Raw genomic sequence first — 19,547 nt, 5'->3', positions numbered from 1 at the left:
CATGTGCCAGGCATATTGTTAGAAATCATGGATAATATTTGTGTCAGTATCTTTAAGAAGTCAAAATTGATATATTTTGCCTCTGCATATTTCCTTCAGCTCTTTTATATTTATAGGCAAAATTTCACATGGAAATCAGAAATATATACATGTATATTACTTTATAATGTCTATGAAAATTTTCTAAATATTTTGCAATATATCTCTATACTACAAAGAATTATATAATTGTTTTCATATTATCCTTGAAGTAATATTGCCAAAATTGTAAAGCTTTCTCAGAATATATATCATAATGTCTGCAATTGCCCTTGACATTTTTTAACTGAAAATGGAATGGTTGCTCTTTTAATTGAAAGCTATATACCCACAAAGCAATGTTCATTTTATTAACATTGGGTTTTTTAACATTAACATTAGCATTATATTTTATTAACCATGTTTATTTTATTAATCTGAGATTATAACTTGCTTTTTTCCCAAAGTGGTTTTAAGAATCTTATAAAATTTATTGGGTTATGATATAGCACAATTCAATGACAGAATCTCTTGAAAACCAGTAGAGGAATATGTAACAAGGTGCTTACCTGGGTAATTACTGCCCCAAAGTAGTGATTTATTGAATTGAATTGATCTCAAAGAAGCTAAGGCACAAAAGGAGGTTTCTTAGAATGTGTAGTTTTCATTTTCTGACCAGGAGAGCATAATTTAGATTGAAGAGACACACTTACAGACACTGAATTCAAGGACAAATTTATTGTGAAGTTTCTTAAATTGAGGTCATGAAATAACAAAAGACAAAACCGCTGTTCAAATAGGCATTTCTCTAAAAGCTGAGGGCATAACATTTAGTCATATTTCAGTAAAGCCATTTCTTCAGGGAGCTAAGATAAAAGGGCATATTACTCTCTGGTGATCCAACAATCCCGAGGAAAAAAGAACAGATAATATAGAGCAGAGGTTTTGAAACACTGTTCTAGAATTCCAAGGTTCCTTTGTCCATTTAGTCATTCACCAAAGTTGTGTTGAACTTCTTTTGTGTATGAGACACAATTTTAGCTACTGAGAATTCAGCAGTGAAATACAAACACACATACACACACGTCCTAGTTAATAACTGGTTATAATATAGAGTTCATATTCTAGTACATGATAGATTTTGATAAAAATATAATGTCAAGATGCATGATTTCAGATGAAGATAAGCACCACTGAAAAATTTAAAGCTGAGAATCAGAATGCTGTACTGAGAAGCAAGGTGGAATGCTTAACACGTGGAGAACTAAAAGCCAAGATGGTCACATGTGCTGTTACCTAATTAACAAATAGATGAACCACACTAACACTAACAAATCCAAGACTCCTGCTTCAGTGTGGGATTTTTAATAATCATATGGCATTAATATCCTGAAAACTGTATCAAAATTTTTATTAGAAATAGTTCCCTTGAATAGTGTTCTAAGTTTCTTCCTCGTTTCCAGATGCCAAGTCACACTGATTCTTTATGTGCCAAAACACCACTTTTATATATGTGTAGCCTGGTCAAAAAAAGGAAAAGACATGTATGAATAACTCAGGAGACAGAAAATTATGAGATACACTTAGAAATATAACAGGATGATGCCCTGACTGTTTTCACAGAGAACCATTGCATTTTCATACTAGTTTGTTTATAATATTATATTATATATTTACTTATACCTTAATTTTTTTATTGAAGGATAGTTGATTTACAATCTTATATTAGTCTTAGGTATACAGCAAAGTGATTCAGTTATATACAGTTATATAACAAGTTACATCTATTCTTTTCTAAATTCTTCTCCCTTGTAGGTTTCTACAAAATAGTGAGTATAGTTCCCTGTGCTATATGTAGGCCCTAGTTGATTATTTATTTTATATAGGTAGTGTGTATATGTTAATCCCAAACTCCTACTTTTTCCCTCCACTGCTTTCACCTTTAGTAACCATAAATATGTTTTCTATGTCTGTGGATCTACACACACTAGTTTTATAAATGAGGTGGCACGCAGAGGACACATGTCAGGCTCTGGGTGGATAAAAAAAAAATCAGGAGAGATGGAGGACTGTGAACCACAGAGGAAGGAACACCATGGGAGTGAAGGGCAAAGGGGGAAATGATAGGACACATTGAGGGAAAGAGAAGGAGTGTGTAGGGAGATGTGGAACCAAGGCCTGAAAGATATCTAAGGAATTTGGTCTTTTGAAGCAAAAGTTTTGACACTAGACTAACAGGATAAAAGATAGTTAATGAAGGTAAAAACCTAACTACATTTTCCAGTAGTTTAACAGCATTTCCGGTAGTTGCCAAAAGATCAAGCTTCCCGGATAGTTCAGTGGGTAAAGAATGCACCTGCAATGCAGGAAACACTGGGTTGAGAAGATCCCCTGCGGGAGGAAATGGCTACCCACTCCAGCATTCTTGCCTGAAATATCCCATGGACAGAGGAGCCTGTCAGGGTATAGTCCAAAGGGTTGCAAAAGAGTCAGACATGACTGAACACAAGACAAGAGTCACATGTTATAGAAGAGTAAGTCTATAAATAGGAGTGGACGTCCCAGATGGCGCTAGTGGTAAAAAACCTCCCTCCCAATGCAGGAGACATAAGAAATAAGGGTTCGATCCCTGGGTTGGGAAGATTTGGAAAAGGGAATGACAACCCACTCCAATCTTCGTGCCTGGAGAATCCCATGGACAGAAGAGCCTGGTGGGCTATAGTCCCTGGGGTCACAAAGAGTCGGACATGACTGAAGCGACTTTGAATGCATGCATGCATAAGTAGAAGTAATGAAGATAATTGTCAATAATGTTTGCCTGTACAGTAATATTATTTCTAGGTATTGTCTGATACCTACTGCTCAACAAATTGTAATGGTAACATAGTTTGATCAAGAATTTTACCTGGATTTCAGGTCCTTGTCCCTTGACTAGTACTTTTCTACCAAGATTCTTTAAAAGACCTAAGATCTAATGCCCTGAAGCATTGTGATGAAACAGTATCTTTTCACTGCATCTAAAGTGGTACTAGCAATGTACCAGCCTTGTCAGAAGTGAAAAAAAAAATGTCACTCAAATTATTATTCAGGATTTTATTTTCTTATGCTACAATAAAGGTCATCAAAATGGCAAGAATTCTGCAAATCTATATTTTTATGAATGAAATTTTTATACAGCCTGCTGTTTTGCTGTCCTTGAAAATTTACTAAGGCTATGTACTCACTGATAATTAAAAGACTTCCAAATCACTTCTTTATATCTAGTGCCAGAGCTGATTAGAACATATATTAAGGTATGCTAGGTTAGTCTTGTTACAAGATCAGGGCATAACAGAGGAATATATTTTTGTATGAGTATTGGAGCTCAGATATTGATCTTTATGCTAAATATAATGTCTAGGGTTTGTTTATTCTCACCTCTGTGAAACTACTTTTTTTGATAACTAGATGAACAGACACTTAAATACTAAAATAGAAAATTCAAAAGCAACTATCTGGAAATGGTTAACGTAAAAGCTAAAATTTTAGTTGAATTGGGTATTTACATTAATTCCTCGTAGCTCAGGTTAAAATATTTATGTCTAGAAATGTTTTCCTAAAAATTCATCACTAGACTCAGAAAATGCATTCATAGATTTTTAGGGTGCAGCATAATTTGAATCCAGAAGTTACTTATAGATTCAAGTGACAGGCTACTGGGGTTTGATGAATTCAGTTCACTTAAACCAGGAATGGCCAGATTCATTTGGTAGAAAACCTCATGGTATTTCAAGACATACACAAGGGAATGGCTAGTGGGACATGTTCAAAGAAACTACAGCTAGATAATGTGTAATTAATTGTGTCAATATGGGGAAGCAAAAGGCAGGTTTAGTGGAAAAATTTTAATAACCTTGCCTAGAAGTTCCGGTTGGTTGATAAGATTTGTTGCCAAGCCATGGGATTCTCAGCAAGCCCTGTCCAGGAGAAATTTGGAAAGAAGTCAGATGTAGTTAGGAAATTAGGTTGGAAAAACACCAAGCAAGGTTAGTATTCTGACACAATATTTGATCATTTTATTTTGAAGCATTTAAAATCTGACCATGATAACTTGTTTTGCCTCAGAAATGTGTACAATACAGTTAGAAGAGATATTGATTCCATCTAACCTCTTTTACACAAGAAACTGTCATAGAATACTGAAATCTTAAATGGCAAGCTTGTGTTTGAGGCATCATAATCTTGAAAGGCTCATTGTACGTAAATAAAATTTTAGTTCCGTTCTCACATTTTAAAGTATCAATTTTGAAAAGTGGGAAATATATACAAAATACTATCTGATCATCTTATTCCCAAGACCCTCTGCAGAGTTACCCTCGGGGCAGTCTTCTCTTTGGTACCTAATGAGCGGAGTAGGAAACAGAAAACTGCTGAATTGGAGAAATAGACTTCAAATTCATCTCTTGATGCTATATATATTTTCCAGGTTCTTTCTGAAGGCTTAAAAGGGATCCTCAAAACTTAAGTATCTTCTATTAAGTCACCTTTAAAATGAAAAGAATATGTTAATATATTTCAGATTATCAAAGAATTTTATAGTTGGGTATCTCTGGAACTCACTTCTAATTATTTTTCTCATTCACTCTCCCTTGCATCACCCCCCCCCCAAAAAATACAGAAATCATAGTTGTACTTAGAGGCAATGTTGCAAGTTCCATGAATTATAGACATCTTAGAAAATATGTAGCTTAAAAAATGTGAAAAATCAACTATAATTATAAAAGGGAAAGAGGAATACTAGAAGTAAACTATTAAAAAAATTGCTGTCTCAGTGAAGTTTTGAAATGCTTCATATTCATTTCTATATACTTTTAAAAAAAGAGAAAGAAAAAACTCACTTTGTTGCCATCCAAAGGACGTATTCCAGTGATTTAGCTATATTGAGACTTTTGTCTTATAATGAATAATAAGGTTTTGATGTTTTTAGTATATGGCATCTATTTGATGAGACACCCTCTTGTTAAAATATGCAGTAGAGTTGAATTGTTTCATCATTCTTTGAAGGGAAGAAACATCTGTTTAATGAAGACCAGACATTTGAACAAAATCATTCCAACATTTATTGAGATCAGATCGTAAGTCAGATGAAAAGATAAACTCTTCAACAGCTAACTACACTCAATGCATTAAATGGTCTGGACATATAGAGAAGGAACCTTTTCATTTTTGCTCAAAAGAAAACTCGTGTCATTGTGTATAAAGATACTTCACCATAGTCCTTAAGGGTAAAGAAGGATATTCAAAGCACAGGAAGCAATCACATGGAAAGGCTCAGAGAAAAATATGTGCTAGTTTGAGTTATGGTGAGGGTGGGTCTCATTAACAGAAGTAAGAAAAAAGGGATTTTTGCAGATATGGAGAGATAACTAGTTCAGATTTGAAAAGATTATCAGTGTAGAATTTAGCTATTTTGTTTCTTTAAAGTCAATGTGACATTTTATAGGTACTTGCTTATACTTACAAAGTTTTCCTGAGGAAGTACTGAGTTTGACTAAACTAATTTTTCATAGATGTGATTTTCCCATATATATGGGAATATTTCTTACATAGTTATTCTTCCTCTGGGCTTACTGTGCCACCCTGAGTGATAACTACCCTACCAATAGCTATTGTTTTAAAAAAGATAATTAAGATTTTAGAATATGATCATTCTTCTATTTCATTAAACACAGTTTTCTGAAAAAAAAAATCAATATTACCTGAACATTCTACTTCTAATTTAAAAAAACAGTAGTTTCTAGAAGAGATTTCTCTATAAAAGAATAAAATTTGAAATAAATGAAATAAGTCAACCAACCCATAAAATTAAGCTAAATTTTTAGACATTTATATGAGATTTAATTTTCATTTTTTTCCTCTTTTAACCTAAAGGCAAATGTTTTAGCACTGTTGATTTTAAATTTAAGTATGAAAATTGAGTTTAATTAAAATTTAACATCCATGCTAGTTGTAAAATTACTTAAATTATGTGATTCATTAAATATGCACTATAGGTGTTCTTTTGTGAATATGTTTCTGGTAAAAGCAGAATGAATTTCCAGTAAATATTTTATCACTTGGGAGATTTATTTTAAATGGGAAGCATATTAAGTTTTGGTAAAATAATCTATTACTAGTTGGACAAGGGGCAAAATATAGATAGAACTTGGAGAGACTGATAAAATATGACAAATTGTGTTAGACACAATTTTTGTCACAGTATTGGTAATTTTCATACACATATTCTTCTTCCTTTATGACAATAAACACAAGTGAAATTACAGTCAAATATTTTAAGATCCATGTGTGAATCCAGGAGGTCACTACTGATTTTCTATTATGAGATTCTTTGATTTATAAGCTATTAAAAGTCTATAAGAGGTGTTTTTTTTTTTTTAATGCTGTCCTCTAGGAATATGCCAGATACTCAGGGAAAATAGATATATATGAGGTGCTGAGTATCTACGCTGAACTTGGATATCATTTCAATTAGCACCATCTATCTTTTTTAAAAAAAAGTGTTGAAGGCTGGAATAGCCATTGGACATTCCCATGTATGAAGCAGTTTTCTTCAATGGCACTTATCATGACCCTGCTTTTTTTCATATATACTGGGAGACGTTAAGTAGGGATAAACTGCTTACCACTGAGTGAAGAACTCAAGTGCAGTTCTTTGGCTTTCTGCCAAAGATACTGGAAAAAATGATGAATGACAAATATATTATGGAGGAATTCTCCTCCTAAGAGGTCCACAAGGATTCTAATTTTTAGGATTGCTATCACAGCCAGGGATACTCCTTATTTTTGTGCTCCTGGTAGAAATACTGCTTTCGCTGAAACAACACTCCTGTTCCTGGTTGGTGTTGCTGCTACTGTTATCTTATCTTCCTTATAGTGAGTCCTTTATTTCTGGTAAAGATACTCATTTAAATAACTATGGATGATGAAATTTGGACAAGAATTTTCATTGAGACATAGCTTAAAGTTACCCTGAATTCAATAAGAAAATGGTGGTGGTGGTGGTTTAATTGCTAAGTCATGTCCGACTCTTGAGACCCCTTGGACTGTAGCTTGCGAGACTCCTCTGTCCATGGGATTCTCCAGGCAAGAGTACTGGAATGGGTTGCTATTTTCTTCTCCAGGGCATCTTCCTGACCCAGGGATCGAACCCATGCCTTCTGTATTTCCTACACTGCAGGCAGATTCCTCAGCTGAGCTACGAGGGAAGTCCCAATAAGAAAATAAGTGTCATAAAATTTTTATTTGTAAGCTTTGTAAATAATTTAACTATTTTAAGGACTACATGTTACATATATTTCTATTCAGTTTTTAAAAATTCCTGTATTTCTTTGGCTTGCTGAAGCTAGGTCTTTATACTAGGAATTTTATTTGCCTAAAAAGTGCCAAAATCTAAGATGACCTTGATATGATAGCAGATTTAATAATGTGGCATTTAATAGGAGTGAATTAGGAATGAATTCAGGTTTTGTTATTGAATATAAAGACTCTATATCCCAAATGCAAAGCAGATGGGAAAATCTAAAATCACTCATATGACAAAAACTCAGGGTTTCCAATGAACAGTACATGCCATATGATATACTTTTGGGTACTAGTGATAAGTTTGTTATCTAAATGAGCAGAGTGCTGTCTTGTTTTAGGTCACACTGGTCAGCTTTGGGTGTGTGCATGCTCAGTCGTGTCTGACTCTTTGTGACCCTATGGACTGTAGCCTGCCAGGCTCCTCTGTCCATGGGATTCTTCAGGCAAGAATACTAGAGTAGGTTACCATTTCCTCCTCTGAGGGTCTTCCTGACCCAAGGATCAAACCTGCATCTCCTGTGTCTTCTGCATTGGCAGGTGGATTCTTTTCCACCTGGGGAGCCCTCAGTTTTGGGTACACTTTTACAGGAATAAAAACTATTCAGATCACATTTGTAAGAGAATAACCAAAACATTATTTTTTAATTCTATATCAGATTTAGCTTCTTACATTTACAAGTAAAAGGTTGTAGGATACAACTTAGAAGGTCAGCCAAGCATCCAGATCTCCCAAGACAGTAGCACCACATAAAACCAAGCTCATTAGATAGTGAGCTGTGAATACAAGTGGTTTGCTCTTCTCTCTAAGTGTTAAAGCTTCTAAATTCTGTTTGTTTCACAGGAGTCTGAACTGATAGAACTAAGAGAAACCATTGAAATGCTGAAGGCCCAGAACTCTGCTGCCCAGGCAGCCATTCAGGGAGCACTGAATGGTCCTGACCACCCTCCCAAAGGTATCTTTAGAAGTCTTGCCATTTTTTCATGCAATCTGATAGGCATCTATTTTTATTAATTAGAGCAAAGCTGCTTTTACTCAGTCACACTGCCTTTGATAATATGTGAATTGCTATTATTCAGAATCTCAGAATTTAAGAACAGTAGCTTTCAGTATCAAACTGACCTTAGGAATTGGCTCCTACAGCCAAACTCTTCTCTCCTCTTGATTTGGTGAGGTTGGGTCTAGAGAGGTTGGGTAATACATTCATATTTGCCATTGAGCAAAACAAACCAGAGAAGGAATATGGAAATTTAGATCTTTATGTAAAAATATAGCAATCAATACGGTGAAGTAGTGGGTATTGGGAGCAACTTGTCCTGTGTGGGGGCAATAAGAAATATATTTCTTTTGTAGAAAACTTAAAAACAGTAAGAAAATGGACTAAAAGTTGGTGTGTTTTTAATTATTACTATGCTTCAGTAGGGCTTTCAAGGTGGCTCAGTGGTAAAGAATCCACCCGCCAATGCAGGAGACACAGGTTCAATGCCTGGGTTGTGGAGATCCCCTGGAGAAGGAAATGGCAACCCACTCCAGTATTCTTGCCTGGGAAATCCCATGGATGGAGGAGCCTGGGGGACTACAGTCCATGGGGCCACAAAAGAGTCAGACCCAACCTAGTAACTAAACAATAACAATGCTCCAACAATCTTAAACAATGATAAAATAATCTTTTTTTGCCACCCCCGACCCCTTTGATTGCCACTGAAGAAATACTCTGTGATAATATCATGTCATTTTTTCTCCGTACATAATTTCTACTTATTCTTAGTCTCTTTTAAGTAGCATTCAATATGCTCAACTCTTTACCAGATAACAAATGCTTTCTTAAATCCTGAGTGCTCTGTCATCTCTCTGCCCTTTTCCAGATGAATTTTGGGAATTTTTGATAGAATTGTTCAGTGTCTTTAACAGCCAGTCATACTTCAGACACTGGAGCATGGTTTTTCTTTCCACTACTCCACCAAAACTGTTCTCTCCATCATCAATAAGGACTTATATAATTCTAAATCCACTACATTTATTTTTTATTATTTTTTTATTTTTATTTTATTTTATTTTATTTTTTTTGTCATACATTGATATGAATCAGCCATAGATTTACATGTATTTCCCATCCCGATCCCCCCTCCCACCTCCCTCTCCACCCGATTCCTCTGGGTCTTCCCAGTGCACCAGGCCCGAGCACTTGTCTCATGCATCCCACCTGGGCTGGTGATCTGTTTCACCATAGATAGTATACATGCTGTTCTTTTGGAATATCCCACCCTCACATTCTCCCACAGAGTTCAAAAGTCTGTTCTGTATTTCTGTGTCTCTTTTTCCGTTTTGCATATAGGGTTATCGTTACCATCTTTCTAAATTCCATATATATGTGTTAGTATGCTGTAATGTTCTTTATCTTTCTGGCTTACTTCACTCTGTATAAGGGGCTCCAGTTTCATCCATCTCATTAGGACTGTAAATCCACTACATTTAAAATTCTTATTATATTCATCATAGAAATAGCATTTGATAGTGATGTCCATTCCATCGTACTTGAAACATTCACTTCTTCTGATGCTCATTACATGCATATTCTTATTTTTCTATGATTTGAAAATTCCTTTCACAGTTTCTCTTGTAGACTCACTTGTTTGTTGCATTTGTTAAATATTGATGTTTCTTAGAGCCCAGTCCCAAGCTCTCTTCCATTGTGATTTTATACATTTTATGATTCTCTTCATCCTATCTAAATTTTTATACAAGCCCATCTAATACTCTATAGTTATTGTTTTTGTGTTGATAACTGTCAAATATATCTCTCCAGGGCAGGCTCATCTCAAGTCATACATCTGTAAATCCAGCTGCTAAAGAGGGGGCTCTATCGGGTTATCTTGAACTTGTCTTCTTCTTTTGCAGACCTGCCTTTGCCTTCAATGCTCCTTTCTCAGTCAAAAGCATCACCATCCTTCCATATTACCAGAAACCCTCCTCTCCTCACTCAACATATCACTAAGTTCTGTTGATCCCACCTCTTAAATATCTCTCATCTCCGTTTCTCTGATCCTCCTATCACCATTCCTCGTCTCTCCCCTGAACTGCGACCACAGCTCCTAAATAGCCTTCCCGCCCTGTCTTTCACCGCTTTGTGCCATTCTTCACACTGAGACCAGAGCAGGGGTCTAACAGTGTATATCTAACAGGTGTCCCATTGCCTTTAGATAAAATACAGACTCTTTAACATGACAGAATCTCTCTTTGCCAGTTTTGTTTATTCAACAAGTATTTAATGATCATCATTTATGTTCTAGACAGTCTTTTAGACCTTATGTCTTGCATTTTGTCATTTCATGCTTTAGCTATCCTGAACTTCAGTTCTTCAAAAGTTCTTTACATATTCTGTTTATTCCGCTTGGCACTTTCTACAGTGTTTGTTCAGCATAAAAACTTTCTGAGATCTTGCGAGAGTTAGCCTAAACATACCTCCTTGGGGCTTCCCTGATGGCTCAGTTGGTAAAGAATCTGCCTGCAGTGCAGGAGACCCTGGTTCAATTTCTGGGTCGGGAAGATCCACTGGAGAAGGGATTGGCTACCCGCTCCAGTATTCCTGGCCTCTCTGGTGGCTCAGCTGGTAAAGAATCTGCCTGCAATGTGGTAGACCTGGGTTTCATCCCTGGGTTGGGAAGATCCCCTGGAGAAGGGAAAGGCTACCCACTCCAGTATTCTGGCCTGGAGAATTCCATGGACTGTATAGTCCATGAGGTTGCAAAGAGTCGGACATGACTGAGTGACTTTCACTTCACTTTCACATACCTCCTTGACTCTCAAACTGTATGAAGTCCCTTTGTGATATGTTTTTGAAAATAACTGTAGTTCCCTTACAAAATTTGCATTACACTTTGGTGCCTTCATTTATTTATGGTCTACCTTTCCTGGTTGATAGCAGGGTGATTTGTTCTCTTAAACTAAATCCTGGCTATGTTGATGCCTTGTATATGAAAGGGGCTTATTCAAATTTTATAGAAAATATTAATATAATTTTTAAAAACAAAATTTAACTTTTGGGAAAATAATTATATAAAGTGAGATATACTGAAATTAAAAGAAAAACTAGTTCTCTAGGGGCTACTTCTGTTAAGAATTTAGCAACTTTCCATGTGGGGGAGTTAATTTATATGCAGCATGGAAAATTACTGCATATTTAAAGCTTATCTTAGAGCTATAATAAAGCAGCTTATGTTCTAAATCTTCATGTTGTAAATAGGTCCAGAAGGGATTTAAAAAGACTTAATCCCTTCTTTACTGTGGTGCAAGACGCTGAAGTAAAACTTTCTGGAAAGATTCATTTTATCTTAGGCAACAGGTAGCTTAATATCTACTGGAATTGAAAAATAGGAATTCCTTTGCTCAGATATGTGAGAGGGGTGACTAAAATGAACAAAAGGATAACAGTTACAATACAAATTGGTCAAGAAAGATTAAATAATAGTTTTATAAAGTTTAAAACTAACAAAAACAAATAGTTATAAAGGATTGTATGTATATAGGATATTCAGATTAATATTAAAACTCAGTGTTACACTGAATGAATTGTAAGAATATATTTATTCAACAATTACTTGTTGATCACCTACCATATGATATACTCTGTATAAAGCCCTGAATATATAGTGGTAAACCAACTAGACATAGTCTTTCTCAACATTTAACTTTAATCTTAAGCGAAAACAGAAATAAAGAATTGTTGTGATCATTAAGGTAGCTGAATGTGCATATAAAACAGTTATAAGTTCTAAAATGGACAAGAATGTGTGCCATAGAGAGCAAGGGTACCAGAGAACCGACCTACTCTGGTTGCAGAGTCTAGAAAGTCCTTTACCAGATAGTAATGTATAAGGGGAAATCCAAGGATTCATTGTCAAGGCAGATTTTAAATATTGAGAGAAAAGCATTCCATGAGGGTCTTAAGACAGAAAAGAGATCCATGCCTTTATGGAACTGACCCCAAGAAGATAATGATCAAAGATAAAATAAACTGTACCAGGTTGGAGAGATGAGTACTGACCAGATTACTTAGGGATCTTAGGGCCATATTTAAGAGTTGGAATGTTTTCTATTCTTGCTCAAATAGGAATCTACTGGGAAGTCTTAAATAAGAGAGTGATGGTAAGATTTTTCTTTAAAAAGATTTGAAGATGAGTTGGCTGGCTGTTCTTAGAGCAAGTAGGTGATGGTGATAGCTCCAACTAGAACAGTGACAGAGCAAAGGGTGGGAAGTGGAACATGAAGAATGAATAAACATGTAACTGAAATATATATTGTTTAAAACAAGCTTCTCCATTCATTCAGATTGTTGGTATTCATTTGATCAACCATTCTTTACTGAACTCTGTGATGCTGCATGTACTCCAATACTTAACTCTAGAAAAGAATTGACAGAGAAAAGTAAAATGCATTCCCTTCATCCTGTAATGTTATTGAAATTAATGCCCTTGCCAGTCTTTATTGGAAATGCAGTCATAGTTGAACATAGCTAATGCCTCCAAGGACTACTTTTTAACCTATCTTTAAACATTTTGGGATTAATTAAAGTCAAATATAATTTATTAATTCTGGATATAATGAAAACTCTGAAATACTTTTACTCTTAATACATCTGCTTTATTTGTAAAAGTCAGTCATGATGAGAAAACTAGAAAATGCTAATCTTATTCAGCCAAATGTAGCAGATATTTAAAACACAAAAAGCTACACATATTCTTTTATTGCTTATTCACATAATTTCCACATTAGTTGATTAAGGGATAATGTGTTCCTTTATTGTTGATGCAAAATAACACACATTAAAAAAAAAAGAAAAACAAACAAAAAAACACATAAATACCATGATTTAGGTTTTGGCACTGGTAATGCTTTGGCATGCAAAAACAGTAAATGTTTTCATCTTTAAAAAAAATATACTTTTAGACCAAATTCTAGGGATTCTTAAAAACAGCTATTATATTTTTCCCCTCCTATAAGATTTTTCAGCACGGTTATTCTCTTAATGGAAAAATCAAAGTACTTATTGATAGGTATGTGTATGAGATTAAAGATGGAGATATGTATATGTATATCACCCACCCACACGTATACTTATTGTACAATTTGCAAGTAACCAGTTAAGGCTCCATCTCCATCACTCATTTTACTGTTAAACTACTTTGCTGAAAAGTTTTGATTATATACTACTATTTCTATGGGAACTTTTTCAAAGCTATATTGTCATTTCTGACATCTGATAAGTTCCACTGAGATTTTTTGCTTGGCTAATCTGCATTGATTCCAATTAAATATAACAGTAAGAAATGGACTAAAAGCACATTTGACCTTAAAAATAACTTTATAAATGACTTGTGTCTTCACTAACTCTTAAGGTCAGCTCACTATGAGTAGAAATAATTTCAATTTTAATAATTATAAATAAATCTTATATGCTTGTTGTATGAAGTGACTACCTTCAAAAAGTGATTTAGTATCAAATAGTGTCCTTTTCAAAATATCTTATTAGCTAAAGAGAAGTTCATGCTTTTTAGGAGTATATAGAGGTCATATTACCTGGCAGTTAGTACAATAGACAGTAAGATCCGTCTAAGACTCTTTTTCAGCTCTGTTACTACAAGGAAACTTTAGTGATTACACTCATTACAGTGGTTTGCTTTAATAGTAAAATTAGATGCTCCCAGAGCAAAGTAAGCATCTCGTAAAAGCTAGCTTTATTATTACCTGTTATTATTGCTACTACTATTACTCTTCCAAGTCATGGGCTGGGATTAGGTGTAATGGGAGAATTACACTGTCTTAAATATGATTTCTATTTAATTCACAAATGAAGTCTACCTAGATTCTCTCTTGAGGACTCTCACCCCATTGGCTCTTTGACCGTGGTCAAGGTACTTAACTTCTTTGCATTTCAGTTGCCTCATCTATGAGATGAAGTGCTTAGATGACTGGCAAGGTTTGTTTTGGCTATAACAAGGTATGCTTCCATGAAATGGAAAGTCAGTATATTTGGCTTCGGTAGCTTTAGTCAAAGGACAAATATTAAAAAGACACAATTAATTTTCATGCCATTATGAGTTTCCATTTACTCCATGGAATATATCATTGGGATAAATTATTTTCTAAGTGCTGCTTGATCTAGGTATTCAGTAAAAATCACTAGCATAGCATTTAATTTTGGGACAAAACTCAGAATTCATTAAACTGCCAATGCTACAGACTTAGCTGAGATTCCCATTGAATCTTAATACAAATACCCTAATTAATTAAAGCAAATAGGGTGGTACTTTGTTAAGCTTATAAAACTAAAACTGCATTGAAATGATCTATACAAAGCTGTGTTGAGTATTATTAGAGAACTTCCTCTCAGAAAGCCTAAAAGTCTTATTTGTTCAGATTGAAAGTCTTTATGAGTAAATGTGACTCTCTCTCTCTGTGGCTAGATCTCCGCATCAGAAGACAGCATTCCTCTGAAAGCGTCTCTAGCATTAACAGTGCCACAAGCCATTCCAGCATTGGCAGTGGTAACGATGCTGACTCCAAGAAGAAGAAAAAGAAAAACTGGGTAAGCTGTTAGCATTCATCTGATTCAGAAGCTCATCACTGCACAGTGAGGCAGGAGTTTTCCTTTGGGGCTTTAGAGATTCACAGCATTTTACAGTATCTCATTCAAGTGACTGACCCCTCAAATTCCACACTCATCAACAAATTCAGGGCAGCCTGGCGCTGAAGAGCAGATGTTTTGGAGTTGGGACTAACTGAACTTAGATTTGAATCCCAACTCTAATGCTTAATTTTTGGCTCTTAGGCAAGTTACTTCACCTTTTGGGGAGCCTAAATTTTCTCGTTTGTAAAAACTGGGTAATTAATACTGACTTTACAGGGATGTTGTAAAGAAAAATAGAGTAACATCTATAAATAAAAGGCTCAGAGCAGGGCCTTATTGTGAAGGTGGAGATGAAGAAGAAGAAAAGGATGATGGTGATGGTGGTGGTGGTAAAGATGCTGATGGAGGAAGAGGAGAAAAAATAGAATTGGTAAAAGAAAAAGAAGAGTCCTTGCAAACTTCTCCACCCCTTGCACCAGCAGAGCTTATAGTGTGAAAATATCACTGTATCAGATATCAACTATATATATTTTCACCAAAAGAGCATAGGAGAAATATAGAAATGTACTTTAACAGAACTATCCCTTGTTAGCTAGAGACATAATTTATGATATAAAGTAACTGCTGAAAAACTGAGAAGATGCTACCACTACAAAATGTTTAAAAAATAATGAAGTATAGGATTTCTTTGAATGCCATGAAAGAAAAATAAGTTTTAAATAAGTAGAACTCTTGATGAAATCCAAAATGAAATTAGGAAAGGATTTTACTAGAGTGCTTTCTGTAAGTAATGAGAGAAATATCTTTTTTGTTTTAAAAAAATGTTTATGCAGGTAATATTTTAAAATACTGATCAGCCTTCATTCCCTTGATTTGTAATTCCACACTCTTTCATGTTTCTGCAAGGTGAACTCTAGAGGAAGTGAGGTGAATATAAACCGTGGACAATTTGGCATGCATCTATAAAAACACCCACCCTTGGCATGAATGCTATTCATTTTGGCAGGAAGCTTTTATACCTTTTAAAAACAGATTACCTTGTTTGTCTCTCCTTTGTGTCTTTTCATTTTAATCTTCAATTTTAAAGACAAGTAAAACTACTTTCCGAATATCGCTGTAGGGCATACCAATTCTGGTTTTGCATCGTCTGGGAACTGAAAATTTGAATAGAAACTCACAATTAATGAAGTGTTAGGTGAATTTGATTTCATTTTGCTTTTTAAGTTTATACTGTCAGCAGGCCCTGACTTGACAGTAGTGCTAAAGTGGCCATTTAAAACAAATTGCCTTGAAGAGAGGAGCCTTCTGAAAGGAGATCCCTTCAAGGTACTTCGTTTTAAATGAGTGCTCTGACAGCCATGCCCTTGTCCCTGCACTGTTTAAAAGCCTTCCATGTTTGCGCTGTGCTGGATTAATATGAGAATAAAACAGAAACACAAAACACGGTATCTTTTTTTTTTTTTTTTAAATTAGAGATACCGTGCTGCAGCTGTTAATCCTTTGCTTATACATACTGACCCCAGGCAGTGGCTAGGATGGCGCCTGCAAACTAACGGCCCAAAGCGAGATGCCCCCAGTGCAAATAGACAAGGAAGGTAATTTCTGTCCTTCTTGCAGCTGAGAAGCTCATTCAAACAAGCCTTTGGGAAGAAAAAGTCCACCAAGCCTCCTTCCTCACATTCGGACATTGAAGAGCTTACAGATTCGTCCCTTCCGGCATCCCCCAAGTTGCCCCACAACGGGGGTGACTGTGGGTCAGCCTCCATGAAGCCCTCGCAGTCGGCCTCTGCGTAAGTCACCCCCTCTGCAGCACGAGGAAGAATCTATTGAAGACGACTTCAGGCCAGGCCCACATGTGTGTTCCGAATGGAACCACAGCACCGTCTCTGTGTCCAGTATTTCCAGATCTTCCTTAGAGTAGCAGACAGCATTCATTTCTCTTATGTTTTCCATACATTAGAACGTGAATGTTTCTTGATCTCATTCTCCCCTTTTCTAAGTTATTATTTTCACTGGCATTTGTCCTTGTATCTATCTAACTGTGCATTAAATGCAGGTCACCCCTTGTCTGGCCACCAAAGAAACGGCAAAATGGCCCTGTGATCTACAAGCATAGATCCCGGTAAAATGGAGTGTGATGCATGAAAACTGCCAAGATCCCAGTTCTAACCTAAGCAGTGTTCACTCCTGCTTTCTCTAAAATCACTCGCATGTGTTTCAACAATAATGACCTCCTCTGCCCTCCTGTTGTGGAAGTAAAATTTTGTTACCTTAAGCCAAACTGCAATCCATTTTTCTTCATGTGTTAGATAATCTAGCATAGCATTTTTTATAGTATCCCACTATAATGTTATAAGAATAAAATATTTAGAATGTAAAACATGTGCTCTGATAATTCTCTTTGTTCTGTATACTATTTAGTTCAGATTCCATGTGTGCCCGTGACGGCAGCTCCCCAGAGCTGGCATATACATCAGGGCCACAAATAGAACCATTTAAGACCTTGCACACCCACTATAATTCCCTGACTTAGAAGAACATAGCACTATCATTTTGTGACCAGCAACTTAATCCTCGCATTTTAAATAGAAAAGATATTCATTAATATAAAAGAACTTCTTTTGACACATTTCCTCCCAAGCTGTCTGCAAAATACCACCACAACAACAGTAAGGATGTAGTGTGTGTGACCTTCAAGCAGCCCCAGCTAGCCTGCTTGTTTGTGTTGAAACCTTGCTTCAGTTTCATTAGCTGACCTCCTAAATCAGCTGAGCCTACCAGGATTATATAACACTCATCCATTACTTAAATGTCCAAAACTAATCTCCCTGATTTGTCTACAGTATTTATTTTGAAGTACCTGAAGTAACCTGAAGATAGTATTATGGCAAATAAGGTTGTTCTTTGCAAAATTTTATAAAACTAGAAATCAACATTTTAATGCATAATAACTTTGTTTTAAACAAATTTAATATGTTGCAAATAGAAGGTTAAGTCTCTTGAGAAAATGGTTGAATGAGATGCAGTACCACTCTGACTTTCAGCCCCATAAATATCAGCAACAAGGCAGTTTTGAGTATCAGTTTCTATACAGTAAAGATAGGTTGTTTTTCAACTTCAAAAAATAGAGATTAAAAAAAGAGAGAGAGACAAAGGCCTACTCTTTTCAGTTTTGAACCTATGAATGTATTACCGTTGGTAGAACTCTTTTCCTTTTCTCTAGGTTTTGCCAGCAGCAAATAATCTCTGTACCTGCTGGATAATATTGCAGTTCAGCTTTTAAAAGAATCATTGCCTTTCCTAATCCTCTGGCTTCCCCAACCGCTGATTTTGTGCTTGTTTCTTTCTTCAGGATCTGTGAATGCACAGAGGCTGAGGCAGAGATAATTCTGCAGTTGAAGAGTGAGCTCAGAGAAAAGGAATTAAAATTAACAGATATTCGGCTGGAGGCCCTCAGCTCTGCACATCATCTCGATCAGATCCGGGAAGCCATGAACCGGATGCAGGTTGGTCTGTAAGCACCTGCAAGGAATGAACAGGAGAGATTTAAAATGCTGCTTATTCTCTCCTCTCAGTTATTGCAAAAGCAAATCTCACATTTAAATCCCTTTTGGAAATGCACTCTTTTCCTTTAATCTCTGCAACTCCTTTCCTAATATCGGTTGGAGAATTTTGTCAAATCCAGGTTTGGAAATGGGAGTGCAAACTGGCTGGTTGCCCTCAAGGACCATTGAAGGCACTTTACTAGTGATTGAATTGGCTGAGAGCTAAGTTTTCAGAGAAACGACTACAGCCCTTGCTTCTTCACTTTCCCATGATTTACCCTTGGCAACTTTTTCCTATAATTTTGAAATCTGACTTTCAAACACCTTTACCTATTTTTTATTGAAAAACAAATGAAATGAGAAAAGGACAGAAATATAACACAAGCTTTCTAAATATGCAAGTAAAAGTGATGTAGAGTGCCCTCTGTCAAAGTAAAGCTTTTGTATGTCTTGGAAGGATCCAAAGGCTAAATTCAGAATCAGTCTGTGCTCAGACTTTCGTTTTATTATTGTCAGCCAGTAATCACTTGGTACCACAGATGACTGAAACAGGAAAAGCTTGTTGCCAAGCAGATTCCTATATCACTGATATAGTCATCAAAAGGCTTGTGTTGTTTCTATGAGCTTCCTGCCCTGTTTTGAAGGAATAAAAACTTTTTCAGACATTAGCTAGGATTCTGAAGTGATAATTTTAAATCACTTCATTTATATTACTTTTGTTTTACTTTGGTTTTCAACTCTCCCTGAATTCAGAGTATTATGAAGGGCATTTTCTACTATGAGGTATTAATAGTATTTCATTAATTTTAAAAAATTTTTATTTTATTAAAGCATAGTTGATTTATAATGTTGTATTACAAAGTGTCAGATGTACAGCACAGTGATTCAGTTATATATGTATAACTGAATATAGATAGATACAGATACATTCTTTTTAGATTCTTTTCCCTTATAAGTTTTTACAAAATATTGAGTATATAGTAGGTCTCTCTGTTGGTTATCTGTTTTTATATATGTT

At 35.5% G+C, this 19,547-nt stretch overlaps 1 protein-coding gene across 10 annotated transcripts in view; it reads left to right on the top strand.

The window, feature by feature from the left end:
* NAV3 (neuron navigator 3) overlaps positions 1 to 19,547 on the top strand; it is an 879,706-nt gene that overhangs the window by 822,920 nt on the left and 37,239 nt on the right. For 8 of the 10 annotated variants that reach the window (XM_043446408.1, XM_043446407.1, XM_043446415.1 and 5 more), the window contains 5 exons: positions 8,201 to 8,312; positions 14,821 to 14,942; positions 15,891 to 15,911; positions 16,602 to 16,774; positions 18,337 to 18,490. In XM_043446408.1, the coding sequence (XP_043302343.1) occupies positions 8,201 to 8,312; positions 14,821 to 14,942; positions 15,891 to 15,911; positions 16,602 to 16,774; positions 18,337 to 18,490 (582 nt within the window). The remainder of the gene's footprint in view (positions 1 to 8,200; positions 8,313 to 14,820; positions 14,943 to 15,890; positions 15,912 to 16,601; positions 16,775 to 18,336; positions 18,491 to 19,547) is intronic. The other 2 variants (XM_043446412.1, XM_043446409.1) reach the window with 1 other exon arrangement.

The sequence above is a fragment of the Cervus canadensis genome, chromosome 25 (genome assembly GCF_019320065.1).
Source record: "Cervus canadensis isolate Bull #8, Minnesota chromosome 25, ASM1932006v1, whole genome shotgun sequence".
NCBI lineage: Eukaryota > Metazoa > Chordata > Mammalia > Artiodactyla > Cervidae > Cervus > Cervus canadensis.
Note: the sequence above shows the minus strand (reverse complement) of the source record. Positions and strands in the feature narration are given on the sequence as shown.